The sequence below is a fragment of the Homarus americanus genome, unplaced genomic scaffold (assembly GCF_018991925.1).
Source record: "Homarus americanus isolate GMGI-L3 unplaced genomic scaffold, GMGI_Hamer_2.0 scaffold5382, whole genome shotgun sequence".
Classification (NCBI taxonomy): Eukaryota; Metazoa; Arthropoda; class Malacostraca; order Decapoda; family Nephropidae; genus Homarus; species Homarus americanus.
Window position 1 is genome coordinate 65,926 of NW_024753571.1, and position 21,281 is coordinate 87,206.

Here is a 21,281-nt window from a genome sequence, read left to right on the forward strand (position 1 = left end):
TCTATATATGAATGTGTGTCTGATTCTATATACTGTATGAATGTGTGTCTGCTTCTATATACTGTAGCCTTGAATGTGTGTCTGCTTCTATATACTGTATAATGTGTGTCTGCGTCTATATACTGTATGAATGTGTGTCTGCATCTATACTATATGAATGTGTGTCTGCTTCTATATACTGTATGAATGTGTATCTGCTTCTATATACTGTATGAATGTGTGTCGGCTTCTATATGCTGTATGAATGTGTGTCTGCATCTATATACTGTATGAATGTGTGTCTGCTTCTATATACTGTATGAATGTGTGTCTGTTTTTATATGCTGTAAGAATGTGTGTCTGTTTTTATATACTGTATGAATGTGTGTCTGTTTTTATATACTGTAAGAATGTGTGTCTGTTTTTATATACTGTATGAATGTGTGTCTTCTTCTATATACTGTATGAATGTGTGTCTGCTTCTATATGCTGTATGAATGTGTGTCTGCTTCTATATACTGTATGAATGTGTGTCTGCTTCTATATACTGTATGAATGTGTGTCGGCGTCTATATGCTGTATGAATGTGTGTCTGCATCTATATACTGTATGAATGTGTGTCTGCTTCTATATACTGTATGAATGTGTATCTGCTTCTATATACTGTATGAATGTGTGTCGGCTTCTATATGCTGTATGAATGTGTGTCTGCATCTATATACTGTATGAATGTGTGTCTGCTTCTATATACTGTATGAATGTGTATCTGCTTCTATATACTGTATGAATGTGTGTCTGTTTTTGTATACTGTATGAATGTGTGTCTGCTTCTATATACTGTAAGGTGAATAGCCTGCTTTTATATAGAATGTGCCTGTTTTATATACTATATGAATGTGTGTCTGTTTTTATATATACTGTATGAATGTGTGTCTGTTTCTATATACTGTATGAATGTGTGTCTGTTTTTATATACTGTATGAATGTGTGTCTGCTTCTATATACTGTATGAATGTGTCTATTTTTATACTGTATGAATGTGTGTCTCCTTCTATATACTGTATGAATGTGTCTATTTTTATACTGTATGAATGTGTGTCTCCTTCTATATACTGTATGAATGTGTCTATTTTTATACTATATGAATGTGTGTCTGCATCTATATACTGTATGAATGTGTGTCTGCTTCTATATACTGTATCAATGTGTGTCTGCTTCTATATACTGTATGAATGTGTGTCTGCTTCTATATACTGTATGAATGTGTGTCTGCGTCTATATACTGTATGAATGTGTGTCTGCATCTGTATATTATATGAATGTGTGTCTGCTTCTATATACTGTATGAATGTGTGTCTGTTTTTATATGCTGTAAGAATGTGTGTCTGTTTTTATATACTGTAAGAATGTGTGTCTGTTTTTATATACTGTATGAATGTGTGTCTGTTTTTATATACTGTAAGAATGTGTGTCTGTTTTTATATACTGTATGAATGTGTGTCTTCTTCTATATACTGTATGAATGTGTGTCTGCTTCTATATGCTGTATGAATGTGTGTCTGCTTCTATATACTGTATGAATGTGTGTCTGCTTCTATATACTGTATGAATGTGTGTCGGCTTCTATATGCTGTATGAATGTGTGTCTGCATCTATATACTGTATGAATGTGTGTCTGCTTCTATATACTGTATGAATGTGTGTCTGCTTCTATATACTGTATGAATGTGTGTCTGCTTCTATATACTGTATGAATGTGTGTCTGTTTCTATATACTGTATGAATGTGTGTCTGCTTCTATATACTGTATGAATGTGTGTCTGTTTTATATACTGTATGAATGTGTGTCTTCTTCTATATACTGTATGAATGTGTGTCTGCTTCTATATACTGTATGAATGTGTGTCTGCTTCTATATACTGTATGAATGTGTCTATTTTTATAGTGTATGAATGTGTGTCTTCTTCTATATACTGTATGAATGTGTGTCTGCTTCTATATACTGTTTGAATGTGTCTTCTTCTATATACTGTATGAATGTGTGTCTGCTTCTATATACTGTATGAATGTGTGTCTGCTTCTATATACTGTATGAATGTGTGTCTACTTCCATATACTGTATGAATGTGTATCTGCTTCTATATCCTGTATGGATGTGTGTCTGCATCTATATACTGTATGAATGTGTGTCTGCTTCTATATACTGTATGAATGTGTATCTGCTTCTATATCCTGTATGGATGTGTGTCTGCATCTATATACTGTATGAATGTGTGTCTGCTTCTATATACTGTATGAATGTGTGTCTGTTTTTACATACTGTATGAATGTGTGTCTGCATCTATATACTGTATGAATGTGTGTGTCGGCTTCTATATACTGTATGACTGTGTTTCTACTTCTATATACTGTATGAATGTTTGTCTGTTTCTATATACTGTATGAATGTGTGTGTCTGCTTCTATATACTGTATTAATGTGTGTCTGCTTCTATATACTGTATGAATGTTTGTCTGTTTTTATATACTGTATGAATGTGTGTCGGCTTCTATATACTGTATGAATGTTTGTCTGTTTCTATATACTGTATGAATGTGTGTGTCTGCTTCTATATACTGTATGAATGTGTGTCTGCTTCTATATACTGTATGAATGTTTGTCTGTTTCTATATACTGTATGAATGTGTGTCTGCTTCTATATACTGTATTAATGTGTCTGTTTCTATATACTGTATAAATGTGTGTGTTTATATAATTTCCGAAAATATTTGTTATTTTAATACATAAATTTGTGAGGTATGTTTGTGAGTAATTACATCAGTAGTTCTGGTGTCTGCTACCCATGATTGCTTTCTGCTTTAGTGAATATATTTCCAATCTGTTTTGGGAATGAAAAAAAAAAAGAAAAAATTTGACAGTAAATAATGAGTTAATACAGAGGAGTTCTCTGGTGGCCGGGGTATCAAATATTTCTGGATGAGTTATTTCTTCACCTGTCATGGAAATATGTTTGGCTATTTTACACTTTTTTATATCGTGTAAATCAATGTTTGTCTACTTTCATTTTATATATCGTGAAATCTGTTTGCATAACTTTTCACTTTTTAAATCATGTTAATATATGTTTGTAAATTTTCCAGGTTTGATATCCATGATTTCTTTCGTAAAGGGTTTAATGAAAAAGAAAAGGCTCTTACACATAGACACTTTATTATGTATATATACCATATGATTCGATAATTCACTCTGTTTTTAAAACTCTGTTCACTTTCAAAAGATACAGGTAGATATGTCAAGCCAGGGCCTAATTAGGGTATGTGGCTGGAGTATACCCAATCAGATCCTGGCTTTGAAGTATGGGTATTGTGATTGGCTAATTCAAGTGGCTGGAGGAGGGGATCGGCCAATGACGAATACCCACACCGTTAGTACAGCTCACAACCGATATACAACCAAGAACATGCATGTATAACACTTTTTAGTGGAGGTTACCAAGGCTAATATACCTGAACCCACATATTTATGACACCCAACACTTAGGTAGGAAGAGACGCTACGCTGACCTCGACTAGCCCCGTCACAGAAAACGTGAGGAGGGTAAACTTTTATTATTGGAAAGACATTATAATATGTTTTAGTTTTTTTAAGTGTCGCCCTTAGGACAAAAACGGCTCTTGATTTCATTTCTCCTTGCTGTATACACGAGATAACTTTTGGTGAGTGTAACAAGAATCAAGTGATGATGGTTGTAGTTCCAGCTGGAGATGATAGAGAACAAGGAAGGTGATAAGAAACAACGCAGGAGAACTAGCTGAAGGAGAAGTCACAGCTTGTGGTGAGGGACGCTGCTGCAAGAAGGAGGAAGACAGTCGCGACAGTAGGGGAAGTCGAGGTGCGGTGAGGTCCCCGACGTCACCTTGGGCAGATACAAATGGCGGTGAAGATTTATTTCCCCCACTGCTGGAAGATCCCCATACGCTGGCACCTGCAGTTGGTGCCCCACAGGTTGCAGCGGCAGGAGGAGTTGTAGCAGCAGTCATTGGGGCGGTGGTCGCACATTCCCCCACGGCGGATGCACGACCTCCTAAAAAGGTAGATGTAGGAAGAACGTCTGAACAGACAATAAGAAAGGTAGAACTTGGGTTTGGTGATGATGGAAATGAATGACGGTGAAGTGATAATGATGAGGGTTTAAGGAAGGAAGGAAGGGGGAAGGAGGAGGGTGAAGGATAGATGAAGGACTTCAAGGTCAACCTTACAGGTTTTCCCTGAAATATAAGGAAAAATATTAAATAAACAGAAGTAAGACATCCATTATACAACTGAAAGTCATATGATCAAAATGCAGAGAAATTATCTTGTCATTAGCAGAGGAGAGACCGAGAGGAGGAGGAATTAAAGACTATTGGCAATAATAACAGTACGTGAATGAAGTGTTGTATCACGAAAGTTGCCTCGACTAATAAACTTTAGTCTAAAAAATAATAAAAACGTAAATATGAAATTTTCAACTATTGTTAAAAATCACAAACATCTTAAGAAAATTACTAAGAAGACTGAGTAAGAATATAAACATCAGTGAATCAGATGAACGCATGCAAACTGCGTACAGCAGACCAGGCCGCCCCAGCTGGCTCTCTCAGGCAAACTGCGTACAGCAGACCAGGCCGCCAGCTGGCTCTCTCAGGCAAACTGCATACAGCAGACCAGACCGCCAGCTGGCTCTCTCAGGCAAACTGCATACAGCAGACCTGGCCACCAGCTGGCTCTCTCAGGCAACTTTGACAATACATCGGGATGCATGAGTCGTGAACTTAATAGTATTTATATCAAACAACTTTATAAATTAGTTTTGAAACTTGAACATTAACATTCTAATCAAAATAACTTAGTAAAGTTTGTCTAATCTAAAAACAACATAATGTTAAATACTAGAGCAGTGACAGTATAATTGTAATAAACTATTAATGTTACACGATGTTACCATCATGCAAAATTATAAAATCTGGAGACCTCCATGCACCTTTGAATACTAATTACTGTTGATACTTGGAGTAACACCTGTGTGCGTGTGTGTGTGTGTGTGTGTGTGTGTGTGTGTGTGTGTGTGAAGAACCTAAAGTCATATACATAACCATAATACGTTAAGAGTATTTCATGCTGTATTGTTACTGTCCCCATCCCGCTCCACCCCCCCCCCACCTCCCTCCCTCCCTTCCGGTTGTCGAGTTGAGTTCAGAAGCTTTGAAGTGTTGCCCTGGGGTTAATTTACTCATTACTCGAGCCTTTACTCAGTGACGAGGGACGCTTCCTTAATTGAAAGCAACAACCACTTACTCTAAAAGAAAATTAGAGACAAATATTTACAGCGAGAGAAACATAGGAATATAAACAGTGTAATGTTATAGAAGCAGGTGTCAGGTGCTCTCTCTCTCTCTCTCTCAACAAAATATTTTCGCCACGATCCCATATGACGTAAATTCATAAAGCATCGATTTCCCAATATTCTGTGAAGGCAACGAACCAACTGGCACCAGCATATATAATATCCTCCCTTTGTAAACACGTCATAATGCTGCCGTCTCTCTCTTTAAAATAAACATCAACACCGTAACTCGCTTGAGGTTATATAAATATTTATTTTTACTGGAAGACAAGGGAAATGCTCCTTATTTTCCAATTTGATCGCAATGAATACTAGAAATAAAACTATTTGTAAGGTATATATGAAAAATATCTCGCTCCTTTCTTTCTCTCAAGGATCTACCGAAGTCATTTATTACCCAGGATAGCCTCCGACTCCCTCAACCCCGAAACAGTACAGTACAATCTCAGGACAGACTAGAACAACTTATTCCCCATTCAGATAACTTTCCCCTACAATGAATATCAAAACCCAGGATGTCTTCCGACGCTACCGGTCACGTAGATTCTTGTACTAAGTTTCAAGGGTCATGAATGTGGAAATAGAGGTGAAATCTACAGCTTGACTTAGTTAGTGAGAGGAACGGAAGATCTCCAATACGGTTTGTTCTTATTTGGAATTCCTTTGATGGAGGTAAAACTGAATAAATTTTCGATCATTGGGGACTCACAAGGCTAATACACACTGAAAATTTTATTGATATCGAAAATTTTACTGAATAAGAAACAGACTCTCTCTCTCTCTCTCTCTCTCTCTCTCTCTCTCTCTCTCTCTCTCTCTCTCTCTCTCTCTCTCTCTCTCTCTCTCTCTTGTCTTTATGTAAATGAGAGGATTTTGGAAGCGACCGTAATAGGATACTGAATAGACGCAATCATGGGAGGGTGTGAGGGGAGAAGGAGGAGGGGAGAGAGAGGGAGGATAGAGAGGAAGGAAGAAAGGAGGGAAGGAGGGAGGGAGCTGTATAGTAGATAAAAGTTATCATGGAGGGAGAGAATGAGAAAAGGGAATGGAGGAAAAGGGGAGAAGAAAAATTTAAAAGGAGGGAATTGAAGGGAGAGGTAGAGGGAGGGGAAAGAGGTAAATGGAGGGGAGATAGAAGGGGAGAGAAAAAAGGGAAATGAAGTTGAGAGAGGGGAAAGATAATGGAGATAGGACAAGTAAGGGGAAGGAATATGAAAAAGGAGAGAAGGTAAGGGAGGGGAGAAAGAGGAGGGGAGAAAGAGGAGGGGAGATGAAGGGTGAAAATAAGGAGGGGGGGAGGAGAGTGTTGGAGATGATAAATATGGAGGAAGAGGATTGGGATGAAAGAGGGAGGAAGATGACACAGAAGGAGAAATGTTGTTTATAATATTTTGATCAATCTTTAAAGACGAAAATATCAGAAAAAAGTAAGAATAATAAAAGAAATGAAAGGAAAAGAGTAAGACGAATCAGAAAGACTCCAGGTAAAATAAATTGGAAGAGGTGGAACAGAAAGACACAGCCAGAGACGATTGGTGGTCTTCAAGTGCGGAATTTAAGAGAGGAGTAAGAAAGGTAATAAATAAAGGAAGAGAGAGAGACAAGGATAGACGATCACCACCTCTCTCTCTCTCTCTCTCTCTCTCTCTCTCTCTCTCTCTCTCTCTCACTTTATTTTCTTTTCTCCAGGTCTTCATCCCTTTCTCTTTATTCTTCCAACCCCTTTCTCTCCTTCCTTTCCTCTCTCTCCTTTTGAAACCTCTTTTCTTCCCTCCCTCTCTCCTTCCCTTCCCCCACTCATTCACCTCTTTCTCCCCTCTCCTTAACTTTCGTCTTCTCCCCTTTCTTATTTTTCATCCACCGTCCTCCCTTGACTCACCGCCTCCACACGTCACATGATTCCTGTTCCTCCCTTACACCAGCGCCGGGTCGGGTCCACCAGCTTCACCAAGAATGAACACCTTAAAAATACGACAAGCTCGATTTTGTTCTCGTAATTGTGATAAGAAGAAGCATATAGAAGAGTTTATACAGAACCAGGTGCAATTTCGCGACATTTTTTTCCTTCCATGTTAAGTGGAGGCAATGAGATGAGATTTTCAATTAGAGGAGAGAATACTGAGTTACGAGACCTGAGAATATGTACTCGAATCTTGGCGGAGGTAAGCCAATTAGAAGCGATCTCACGTCTCTAGTTAGGTGAGACACTGCAGCGTGTGAGACTTTGACAACTGGAGGAGAGACGCAGTGAGGAAATAGAAGTGCTGCTATTGGTTGACATCTCGATATTAATGGAAACGGGATGATCAAAGCGTCACCTGGAGATCACAAGGTACACTGTAAGCAATTTACTCGTTTGTCCATATTAATTGCTATCAAAGGTCTTATTAACATGGGTATTTGATATAATTAGCCTCTGGGGAAATTGACGACAACACCTGAAAGTTAAGGTCAGGTGATACATATCGTGCCTACAGTATATGAAGTAAATATTGTGCTTTAATATCACTCTGTTTAATGACCGCCTTGATTGATCTGACTGATGGATATATATTTTCAACTGGAGCCAATAAATACTTCTTTCTTACTCATTTTTTTTAATAAATGTTTCATCCTACTAAAATTATTTGACCACCATGTATCTTGTATATATAATTTTCCAATATGTGTGTGTGTGTGTGTTTTAAATCTATTTACATACTGTACTTAGTGGGTAAAAACACCAACTGTTGAGAGTTTTATTTAATTAATAAAAAAAAGAGACAGGAACATGGAGGGTTAGACAGACAGATATACAGATAGATAGATAGATAGATAGATAGATAGATAGATAGATAGATAGTTAGATAGATTTAAGAGGAGAGAGAAAGACAGACTAGGGAGAACTAGAGGAGAGAGAAGGAAGATATAGAGAGAGAGTGCCACTTTATGCCAGATAGTGCCACTTTATGCCAGATAGTGCCACCTTTAGAACTATAACCTTGACCATAAGAGCACAGCAGAGATCTGGGTGCTAAGCCATAGTGAAGATACATTATATAATGTATGAGTTACGTACAGTACATCCTCCGTTATTGATTGTGTTGCGGAGGAGCACAGGCCGCCTTACTCCAGCTCCAGAATTAAAAAGAATCAACGAAGAATAATCTATCTATATAAAACAAAGAAGTCTGTCTGTCTGTTTGAGTGTCAGGCACGATAATCTCGGAAACTACTTTACCGATCTGTAGTGATGATGGATGGTGTTATATGTAGTGATGATGGATGGTGTTACATGTAGTGATGATGGGTGGTGTTATATGTAGTGATGATGGATGGTGTTATATGTAGTGATGATGGATGGTGTTACATGTAGTGATGATGGGTGGTGTTATATGTAGTGATGATGGATGGTGTTATATGTAGTGATGATGGGATGGTGTTACATGTAGTGATGATGGTGGTGTTATATGTAGTGATGATGGATGGTGTTATATGTAGTGATGATGGATGGTGTTATATGTAGTGATGATGGGTGGTGTTATATGTAGTGATGATGGATGGTGTTATATGTAGTGATGATGGTATATATGTAGTGATGATGATGGTGTTATATGTAGTGGATGATGGATTTGTTATATGTAGTGATGATGGATGATGTTATATGTAGTGATGATGGGTGGTGCCATATGTAGTGATGATAGGTGGTGTTATGTGTAGTGATGATGGATGGTGTTATATGTAGTGATGATGGGTGGTGTTATATGTAGTGATGATGATGGTGTTATATGTAGTGATGATGATGTTGTTATATGTAGTGATGATGGATGGTGTTATATGTAGTGATGATGGTGGTGTTATATGTAGTGATGATGGATGATGTTATATGTAGTGATGATGGATGTTGTTATATGTAGTGATGATGGATGATGTTATATGTAGATGATGGGTGGTGTTGCATGTAGTGATGCCGATGGGTGGTGTTATATGTAGTGATGATGATGGTGTTATATATGTAGAGATGATGGATGGTGTTATATGTAATGATGATGGGTGGTGTTATATGTAGTGATGATTAGACAAGAAAATAATAACAGTTTAATGCTAAAAAAATATACTTTGCTGTACCGTTGTAGTGAAAAACATGGTGGAACTTACATACACCGTTAATGAACTATTGATGGAAGAAGTTTTGGGGACTGAACAGTGAGACAATGTGGCCTAGCGAATGAGTCGCCCAGAGGGTTATGTTTCTGCTAGTCTTTAATAAACAATAAAGAACAACATATACATATTCATTATTTTTTTCTACAATGATTGTACCTGTATATAAATAATTTTCTTAAAGCATTACAGATAATTAACTTTAATGAATTTCAAGAACAAAGAATCCTAAATTATCCATTACGAGGTGAAGGAGACCGTGAGTTCTTCAGGTTCAGAACAAGCAGCTTCAGGTCTCAAGGATGTCTTGGAGGAGGAGAAGGCGTGAAATCTAACATCCATGAAGACTCCTTGATCTCGTCTCTGGCCCCCAGAAACTTGGGTTATTGAGTGTAGGACTTGCTTTCTCTCTCATTTTCATTTGCACAAATTATATTTTGATCGCATAAAAAAGCTATTACATTATATCCAGTGTACAGAACTGAGAAATTAAATTCGTCTTGGGTGTAAATAATATACTAACGAAGTTAAACGGCGTAGCCCAGGCGGAGAGGCAGGAGAGAGTGCATGGCCAGCCCATAGGTCACTCGCACTTCAAATTTGGAAATGCATCAGAAACGTACAGACACGTACACAGATAGATAGACTGTATTATAGTGTGAATATACAGTATACATATATAATCTGGACACTACTATCCATCCTCAAGGGAAACTGAGAGTAAATAATTTTTTTTCGGTATTCGAAGGCAACAAATTTGTTTTATTCAAGTTTATGAAGCTCGTCCGAAGAAATAGCAGGGTAGATCGTTGAGTTGTTCACACTACAGGGCATGTCGTAGAGAACGTCTGTTCAGTTTCAGCAGCTGACACTAGAAGGCTGCAGCCACGAAGACCTGTCTTTGTGGGACGGATATCTCTCTCTCTCTCAAGCCCATAAAAACCAGTGAGTATACGACACATTGAGAAGGCACAACACCTCTCCTGACATCTAGGCAATGAGACCTCCTGACCAAGGATGGGGAGTAGTTACGTACATTTACTTCATTTCAATACTCAAGTAACTTTGCTTGTACTCTACATTTACTCAAGTATTCTATAAATGTTTTACTATTTACTTTTACTAAAGTAAAATTAAGAATAAAATATCTAGTTTACTTCACAACGTTTCTTTTTATGAAACTCTCGTTACATTTGTGCAATGGGGAAAACCTTTGTGGCTGCCTTGGTGATAGCTTTTGTTTATATCAACTGACCAATCAGAGCGCAACTACTCTTAAGGAAACCAATCACAAGCGGTGGGGTCTCCTATGGTGTGGAGCAGGACACACAGCAACCAATTGCAATCTGTATTGACACCGCGAGATTCATCTCTCTGTGGCCACGTTTACCTTGAAAAATCACCCGTTGCCTTATTCAGAAAAGTCGGATGAAAAGATTTATTTCCATCTGTCAAGAACTGCACCAGCCATGAAACCAGAGACTTAAACGAGTACCTGGTTAACATGTCAGCCAGTATGGATGTTTTAAAAGGTTCCCATCCATCTTGAAGGCATCTCTTTCAAGGTAAACACCCCTTGCCTGCTTCTGCAGCATGCGAGCGGTTTAGTTCAGCTGGGCTCTTGCTCACGTCAGGAAGAGCAAATCTTTTAAACAACACCATTGAATATCAGCTGCTGCTAAACAAATGACTGTGTGACGAATTGTGCCACAGATGATTTTTAATAAGAAAAACGCGTTCACTGTCTGTTTGTACTATCAATACTTTACTTTGTAGTTTTTCCAACTTTAACTTTTACTCAAGTATTCATTCTTTATGAGTACTCTTTCCTTCACTTGAGCAAAAATTTTAAACAGTAACAATACTTTTATTCAAGTAAATATATATCAGTACTTTACCCATCTCTGCTCCTGACGCAGCAGTTCCTCCCCTCCTGGTGGTTGTTTACCAGAGTCGTCAGTACCGTGGTTCACCTTCCCTCTACCTTGACAATGCCATTTAATGGCTGCAGGTCACATGGGCTCCAGACTCAGGCGGCCTAAGTCTGGAGCCCTTGTAAGCCCCAGCCCTTGTAAACCCCAGCCCTTGTAAACCCCAGCCCTTGTAAACCCCAGCCCCTTGTATACCCCACCCCCCTTGTAAACCCCAGCCCTTGTAAAACCCCAGCCCTGTGTTCCTGTAGCCCCATACCCCACCCCTTGTGTAAACCCCAGCCCTTGTAAACCCTGTAGCCCTTTGTAAAACTCCTGCAGCCCTTGTATACCCCAGCCTCTTGTAAACCCCAGCCCTTGTAAACTCCCAGCTCCTTTGTAAAACCCCAGCCCTTGTATACCCTGTGCCCCTGTGGTATACCCCATCCCCAGGCCCCTGTCCTGATAGGCCCAAACATGAGAGACCCTTCTACTTTTAGGCCCAAGTTCTAGTAAGTCTCCAATGCTAGCAGGCCTCAGCCTTACTACTGCTAACACACCCCAGCCTCCCAACACACACCCCAAGTTCTAACACACCCCAGCTCTAACACACCCCAGCCTCTAACACACACCCCAGCCTCTTAACACACCCAGCTCTAACAACACACCCCAGCTCTAACACACCCCAGCTCTAACACACCCCAGCTCTAACACACCCCAGCCCTAACACACCCCACCCTAACACACCCAAGTCCTAACACACTGCAGCACTAACACACCCCAGCCCTAACACACCCCACCCTAACACACCCTAAGTCCTAACACACTGCAGCACTAACACACCCCACCCTAACACACCCAAGTCCTAACACACCCCAGCCCTAACACACCCCAGCCCTAACACACCCCACCCTAACACACCCCACCCTAACACACCCTAGTCCTAACACACCCCACCCTAACACACCCTAGTCCTAACACACACCCAAGCCCTAACACACCCTAGTCCTAACACACCTCAACCTAACACATCCAGGTTGAATATGCTCCCTGCAATCCTAACCATTTCAATTGGGGTCTAGTTGGACGACAGTGTGTCAGGGTTGGGTCCATTATAGCCTCTTATCTTTCCAAAACATTACACAGCCTGCCTTTTCCAGATAGAGAAACCAGATGTCCATTAATTTCCTCCAACTGTCACTAATTCCCATGAAAGCTTTTAAGGGAGTAATTATTCCCAGGAGAAGATTATTTCCCATGAGTAAAATATATTTCCATTACAACATTTACCCCTATTATATATCAGCATTAATTCCAATGACAACATTTATTTCCACTTTAATATTTATTCTTGTATAAATATCAATTCCCGCACCAGATAAATTCCTATATTTAATCAACACCCCATATCGAATTAATTCCAAATTCTAATCCATTCCCATCAACTACACAGATTTCTAATTCCCATGATAGTTGTTAATTAATGAGTCTATGAGAAATACAATCATTGGTTGGAGTCATGAATTAGGTGGAGGTGATGATTGCAATTAGATGAGAGAGAGAGAGAGAGAGAGAGAGAGAGAGAGAGAGAGAGAGAGTGTTTAGAGAGGGCAGGCAAAGACAGTATGAGAAAGGAAGAATAATGGGAGAGAGGGAGAGAGAGAAGGAAGAAAATGAGAGAGAGAGAGATATATAAAAGGAGAGAACCAATCAAATAAAACGAAAGAGAAAAAGAGATGAAATTCCCAAGAAGACAAATATACGAAGAGCAAGAACGGAAAGCAAGGAGACATAAATAAGAAAGAAAGAAAGAAAGAAAGAGGAATATGATTATGGACCAGTTTAGCATACATATTAGACTTACCCTCTCTCTCTCTCTCTCTCTCTCTCTTCTCTCTCTCTCTTCTTTCTCTCTCGCCTTCCATTTCCTTCCTCTTTGCTAACATACACAATGATATTAAAAGGAAGAAGAATTGTGAGTGAGAGATAGATAATCAGACAAACAGAGACAAAAAAAAAACGTATAAAGAAAAAAAATCATTATGAGCAACTGTGGAATCTGAAAAATGAACGAAGAATCTGAAACCATTCTGTTCATCCTCACATCCACCGTGCCCAGGTGCCCGAGAAGCTCTTGTTCAGTGTGTACAGTAAATATAGTGAAGATAAAAAAAACATAAGTAAGAAAGGTAGAAGAGACAGAGGGTGGGGGGTACAAAAGTGAGAGAAAGGTAAAGAAAAAGGTAGAGGAGAGATGAGAGAGACAAAGGTAGAAAAGGTCAGAGAAATATAAGCAAGAAAGTAAACAAGAGAGAGAGAGAAAGGAGTATGGCACAAATTGTGAGTGATAAGAAAGAGGGTACGAAAAGGGAGAGAGAGAGAGAGAGAGAGAGAGAGAGAGAGAGAGAGAGAGAGAGAGAGAGAGAGAGAGAGAGAGAGAGAGAGAGAGAGAGAGAGAGAGATGACCTCAATCAGGGTATTTCTACGGCTCTGATGTCGTCAAAACAAGTTAATGTGAAGAATCTAAAATTACCCCCTCCACCCCCATTACACACACACACACACACACACACACACACACACACACACACACACACACACACACACACACACACACACACACACACACACACACACACTACTACTACTTTGTTGTCACTGAATCGAGCATGGCGATCATCCAGCTATGATACAATGATATGACTTATTAAGGATGTCACCTAGGTTGGTGAGTTTTGGGGTGACTAAAGACGCCGATACGGTACCGGCAGGTCGAGATCACAGAAGTTGCATACATGGGGGGTTTCATCTGGTGCGGGAGGGGCGGCAGCAGCATCTTCCCGGCGTTGGCGCTTGTCTGCCTGGATATACAGTTGGGCTAACTCGAAAGTATTGACACCTTCTTGTACGGTGCTCCTCCAAGCGTTACATTGTGGAGTAGCTTCTCCCAGGTGAGGGGGGTCGATTTGGCACTTTTCAAGTTTATTCAAGACTATCCTTATACGTCTTGAGTTGCCCGCCAGCGTTACGCTTACTATTGCTTAGGTGACTGTAAAGTAGCTGCTTTGGCAGTCTGCTGTCGTCCATGCGGGTAACATGGCCAGTCCAGCGTAGTTGTTCATGGATATTGGTAGCCTCAATACTCCTACAGTTGGTGTCCGCAAGAATACTGGCATTTGTTCTTCTCCCAGCGGGCAGGACCACTACTCGATATAAGTATAACTTTGTAGATAATTTCAGCTCCCTTGCCAGATGAGACACGGTTTCGTAGTTCGCATATCTGGGATGCATATCTGATCCGATGCTCAATCTCTTCATCAATGTCCGCGGTGGTGGACAGGTGGGAGCCGAGATAATTGAAAGTGGGTAACATTAGTGTGAGGGTAGTACCGTTAAGCTGGAGGTGTGGCTGGAACTAGGACAGGTGGAAAGAGAGAATCTGAGTCTTACGTACATTCCCTTCTGGCTGTCGAAGTGTGCATATGCATCTGTGTAGGTGTTCAGGATTCTGTAGGTCGCGTTCAGTGTGAGCGACAAGGGTGAGGTCGTCTGCCATCTGAAATTCAGTAATGAAAGCTGTCGACACCTTTGTTCTGCCTGGAGTCGTCTTATGTTGAAAAGATCCTTCATCTGGTACCGGATGTCCACCCCACCGGCTAATTTTAAGTTGGCACGAGGCAGAAAGGCAGGGAAGAAAATGTAAAAGAGAGTTGGTGCCAGTACACACCCTCCTTTAACCTCTGTTTGGATGGGGAAGAACTCAGACTAGGTGCCATTGTGCAGGAGATCAGCGCCGGTCGTGCCATCGTCGAGTTGCCTCACAATGGCAATGAATTTTGCAGGCAGTCAAACGGCTGAGGGTCCACCAAAAAGCCTTCCTGTTGACCGAATCGAAGCCCTGTATCTGACGGGCAGCAAAGATCATGTCAGTGGTGCCACGTGGTGATCTAAAGCCACATTGAGATTCTGTGAGGAAGTTTTCCGCCTCAGGAAAAAGTCTGTTATGAGACTCTGGGCGGCCAATCTTGCCAGCTACGGACAGCAGCGAGATCCCGTGTGGTTGCCACAGCTGACCAGTCTCCCTTGTTCTTATAAATATTGATGTCGGAGGCGTCTTTAAGAGCTTGGGGAATCTTCTCCTTTTCCCATATATTCTCCAGCAGACACTGGAGACGGCTGGTAAATAGAGGTCATCCTGCTTTATACACCTCGGCTGGGTTCCCATCAGGCCCTGTGGCTTTGTTATTTGGCAAGCTTGATGGGCAGCAGCAACCTAATTAACGACAAAGAAGACATCCGTCTGCATTAAGCAACACACACCTCGCTCAACTGAAACACCCATATGGATGACCTGAATACCCCAGCAAGTCACTCGGCACCTGGAGCTGGCCCACCTTGGCTATCCTGAAGGTTTGGCCAGCTCCAGGTGCGGAGTGACTTACTGGGTATTCAGATCATCCACATGGGTGTTTCATTTGAGCAGGGAATGGTAATGTTCTTTCCAATGCAGACAGATGCCTTCTTTGTCGTTATTAATTAGGAGTTACCGTCGGATGAACAAAGGGGCCGCACCATGAGTCATTGGCCCGTGTGGTTTTAGAGGAATTGAAAATCTACACATCTTGTGTTGATCCGAAAATTACCCCATTCGCCCACTTTTGTATTTCCACCATTTGTCCTTTAGATCGCGAAGATTACGCTGGACCGCCGCTTTCTTCTTTGTACATGTATGAGCTTTGATCAGAGACTTAAGGTTGTTCTGCCAGTCAGTGAGAGCAGCACATTTACTATTGAAGAGTACTTTTATTTCTGGTCAAGCCATCAAACCAATCCTGAATTTTTTCTTTTTGATCTGGCCGAGTGTCTCGATGCAGGTTCTTGTGATGACAAGTTTGATGGGACCTATTCGGCACTGGCATTTTGGTTGTTTGTTATTGGGTTGTTCATCAACCCATCATTGAGCTGCTCTCTGAAAGCATGTACTACAGCAAGATCTTCCAGTCACTTGCTTTTGCCATTTTGGAGCGATGTGAAGGGTGAGTTTGGCACTGATTTGAGCCGATGATGTGTCACAGTGGTCTAAATCACACATGACTTGGGTGATGAGGACATCTCGGCGATCTCTTTCTCTGACAATGATGTAGTCAATGAGATACCAATGTTTAAGTTACGGGTAATGCCAAGAACCCTGAACTTGTCAGCTTGCCAAAACAAGGTGTTTGGTGATAGTGAGGCTGTGTTCAGCACACTTGCTGATGAGGAGTAGGCCATAAGTCAGCATCTCTGCCAGATTTGGTATCGAAGTCACCTAAGAACACACATATTATCTCTGGCGAGAGAGGCTACTTAATATCATCCTCTGCTTCCCGTGTTGGGGCGTATGCACTGATGAAGAAGGCATGACGTAAGTAATGTAGTGGGTCTTGGAGCTTCATGAGGCGCTCGTTGACTTCAGCAGGTACTTCAGTTAGCTTATGGAAGATGGATTGGAGAATGGCTAAGCCATCTTCATAAATGTGGTTTCTCTCCACTGTAGGTTTTCCCTTCCAGAATAAGGTATAGCCGGACCCTGTTCTGTGAGTCGACCCTCACTAGACGTATTACACCACCCTGTGAAGAAATATCCACACACACACACACACACACACACACACACACACACACACACACACACACGCACACACACACACACACACACACACACACACACACACACACACACACACACACAACAAAATGTCGTACTATGGAGTTCATTTTATTGACAAAATACGTATACAATTACTTACCTTAGCCTATGTAGTACGATACTGTATAAGGTCATATATAGGTTAATGATATATTCCTGTACGACTGTATAGCTCTGGTTGTATAGCGTAGTACTGGCATAGCCCAGATAATTAATTGTTCTTTTTCGCGAATTTCCATCAAACTTCTTCAATAATTATTTTCAAATAAGGTTATTGTATGTCGTCATTTATAGGAGGTAATATATACTGTTACGGGTATATGTAGTTAACTTTTCATATAAACATATACTACAGTAACTTGATGCACCAAAATAAGGCTAACATTGTATATGTACTGAAGGAATATACCTACATATGCATTTATATATATATATATATATATATATATATATATATATATATATATATATATGTGTGTGTGTGTGTGTGTGTGTGTGTGTGTGTGTGTATGTGTGTGTGTGCAGCTGAAATATAGTTCATTAAGTTTAGTGAATATATACTTAAGGGATATATTTCCTAGAGGCTTGAAAATCTACAGAAGGATTATAGTTGCATATAATAATAAATTTTCAAGAAGGGATATTTATTCAACTAGAACATCGTATATATACCTGTTGAGATACAATGTACAAATGAACTAATTAATCCATACATCTACCAGCTCATTAACTACAGTTGTCATTCACTCGCTGTCTTGAACAGTTTATAATTATTCAACAAAAGCACTGCATAGCAACAGCCTGCCAGACTATTGTACCCACGGCTGTCACAACAACTTACAGCTGCGGTCAATAACTACAGGTACAGCAGCTGTGAGACGTTAAGATATTACAGCAGATTACAGAACATCAATACTCAAACGACTAAGGAGTTCCGTCGTGAGCCAGAATAGTCTTTAAGGATGCATTTAGTAGTCAGAACAAAAAAATTTTCTCGAGGAATTATTGCCCAAATAAGCTTGGTTCCTATTGGTCTGACAACCCTTTAGGGACAATGTGGATTCAGCACACTGAATACTGGGCCTTCAGTATAGGTCAGCACTGCACATGATCACCTTCACCTGTAATTGTAAGTTTAGACACCCAATCACAGCTGGGTTTTCTGGAAGTGTCCTGGGCGTGAACTAACAACCCTAAGCATTAGAATCGAGCGATGTATCCACTCGACTACCACTACACACTGCCAGACTCCTGTTCACCAAACTGCTGCGAGAGTCATATACTACAGTGGTTGACTGAGTATGGTTTCAACAACACCCACACACCTGGGGTCACTCGCTACAACAGTTTACTTCACGACTACGACAACTCATGCACAGACACTATCATCTACAGGTCTATACCACTATGGACTACTACACTAAGGCACAACATCTTGTAACTATCAATCACGGTCAAGACAGAGTGACTGGTGAACAGGCTAGTAGGCGGAGAGCGATGTGGGAACTTTGTCAATGACGGGTTAGAGCACTTTAAAGCATGCCTTAAAACACGTTAAAATCCACTGAAGCTTGTGAGAGTGTGTCAGAACGCCACAGAATCCATTGAAACATTTCGAAACGACTTAGAACGTGTTAATACGTGTTGTGAACGTGTTAGAACATCCCCATGTGTTTTAGAATTGTTATTCACTGGTTAGATGGGCAAGGGGAGGGGTGGTAAGAGGAATAAGAAATTCATGAAGATTATTAAACATTTCCATATCTATTCACATCCTTCATGCTTACAGGACAAACTACTGTAGGTCTTCTACTAGTGTCTCTGTGATGCTGTGTGTTTCTATTGACGCTTATTCTAATTTAGAACTAATAAAAGATGGATAAACTGTACACTATACTAACAGTAGTCAGAGTTCAAGGAAAACTAAAAATGCTCTTTGAAAATCCGTAAAGAAGAAACACAAAGATTATTCAACACTATATTCCTTCTGCTGTTTGAAAATTGAGGACCGATGAAATTTCACAGAGGAAATATACAGTATAGTAATGAAGGGGAGAATACATCTGACTCCTTGGGAAGGTGAAGCCCCTCACGCCGTCCATATAAATAGAGTCCAACACTATACTCGCCATCCTCGTGTACGTCAAAGGTTCTAATTGCAATAAGATGTAACAACAAAAACTCTGTATATCCAACAAAGGGGTATTAGTAAGCCATTGTGGCCTAGAGACTCTGAATGGCAACTGATAAAGCGTTGCTGTTTCAGCATGAATAGGGCGCTGTGGGTGGCTTTTGTGGCATCAAAGGGCGATAACGCTTCATTCAAAAAGTGATTTTGTGCCACTGAATAGAGGTTGAATAAAAGTATTGTGAGTTGAATATACAACATCTCTGATTTTTTAAACGTTGGTAGGTGGGTGTTATCAGTGGTGGTCCGACAGGGTGTATATGTACATAATTAGAAAGGGACTTGTGTTATCACCTCACTGAGATCCAGTCCATAAGAACAGCGCCACCCCGAGTAGTCAATAGAGCAAACGTTCGCCCGTCATCTGCCTGCAGTGTTTATGGAAGAGAAGGTAAACAATACACTCCTCCGTGGTTTTAACTCACACACATACAGACTCGGGTACCATCTCACTCGGGTACCATCTCACTCGGGTACCATCTCACTCGGGTACCATCTCACTCGGGTACCATCTCACCGCCCCTACTGAAGACGGGGTGAAATTGTCTCTTCGACCAGCTTAAGGAGACATTCCTTTTTGTCTCTCTTATCCTCCCGCCTTGCCGTCACAGCCTTTCTCTCTCCAACAAGGAATCCAACCATCATTTTTCTAATCCATCCCAAATCCTTCCAACATTTTTTCTCGTCCTTCCTTCCATCGCACCACCTCTTCCTCCTCCGTCTACAAGGGACTCTGATCATCCTTCACACCCCCATCCCCGCCACTAAACTAGCGTGAAACAGATTTACTGAAGCGTTGAGACACATAACACAGCTCAACAAAAATTCTGTTCATATATCCTTACCATCTCTTAATAGGGTCGCTTCCTGCCACATCGTCGCGTCTGATGGCCACAGGGAAAGAGAAAACACATTAACAAAAAACTTGTAGACATTTTTTAACTTAAGTCACATTTGGGTGTTTATAAATGTTTTGTATTTTACTACTGTAACCGTATTCTGTGTGTTTATTTTGTAATAACAGTGACATAAAGGAGCTTAAAATTATATATAGAACAACTTAACATAATATACAAAACATTTTTTTGGGGTGGGGGGATTTGTTCAGAATAAGAAAAGAACTAAGATTAATTGTCCAAGAGGAAAAACAAACAAATTCTTCGACGACCCTTCAGCCTGGTGACACTTAAGCCTTAGTCAGGTTAAGGTCAGGTCAACAGGTTCCAGTCCTGGCGGCAAAATAACCACAAACATACACTAGGATAAGACGTGGAACTCAACCCTGAAGTTGGCCAACACACAAGTGGATGAGCCGCGGCAAGTCTCCTCCAAACCCTTCACTTGAGTAATAGTCCAGTACACTTTTTCCTCCTTCATAGTTTCCTCCTTCGCTTTTCTTCAGCCATTCTTCATCACCTAATTTCATTTGTTTTATTTATCTCTATTTACCTTAGTTGTTTCGCCCGTTATCTCCACTTATTTTCCCAAGCCTGTACACCTGTGTTATAATTCTTCTTGTATTTTTTTTATTGTTTTCAACAGTATTCATTTTCTCAGAGCCTTTCCTGGGTGACTGACTGAGAGAAACATTTCTCTCCTGTGGGAATCCAATCTCCCTCCTACCATCACCTCCCGCCCTCTACTGGCACCTCCTCTCAGGGTTCCGGACTGCACCCCCGTCTTGTGCCAACAATACCCCGGCCCCCCCCGGCCTGCACCCAGGACACTTCCATCATCACACCCCGGCCACACCCAGACACTTCCATCATCACACCCCGGCCTGCACCCAGGACACTTCCATCATCACACCCCTGGCCTGCACCCAGGACACTTCCATCACACCCCCGGCCTGACCCAGGACACTTCCATCATCACACCCCCGGCCTGCACCCAGGACACTTCCACACACCGGCCTGCACCGCACTTCCATCACACACCCCCGGCCTGCACCCAGACACTTCCACACACACCCCCGCACCCAGACAC

At 40.9% G+C, this 21,281-nt stretch overlaps 1 protein-coding gene across 1 annotated transcript in view; it reads right to left on the reverse strand.

The window, feature by feature from the left end:
- Positions 1-3,172: 3,172 nt before the first annotated feature.
- Positions 3,173-21,281, reverse strand: part of LOC121855386 (U8-agatoxin-Ao1a-like) — a gene marked incomplete at its 5' end in the record, with an annotated part of 44,128 nt that continues 26,019 nt past the window's right edge. The window contains 2 exons of the mRNA XM_042350278.1: positions 3,173-4,063; positions 20,141-20,179. Coding sequence (XP_042206212.1) covers positions 3,925-4,063; positions 20,141-20,179 — 178 coding nt within the window. The remainder of the gene's footprint in view (positions 4,064-20,140; positions 20,180-21,281) is intronic.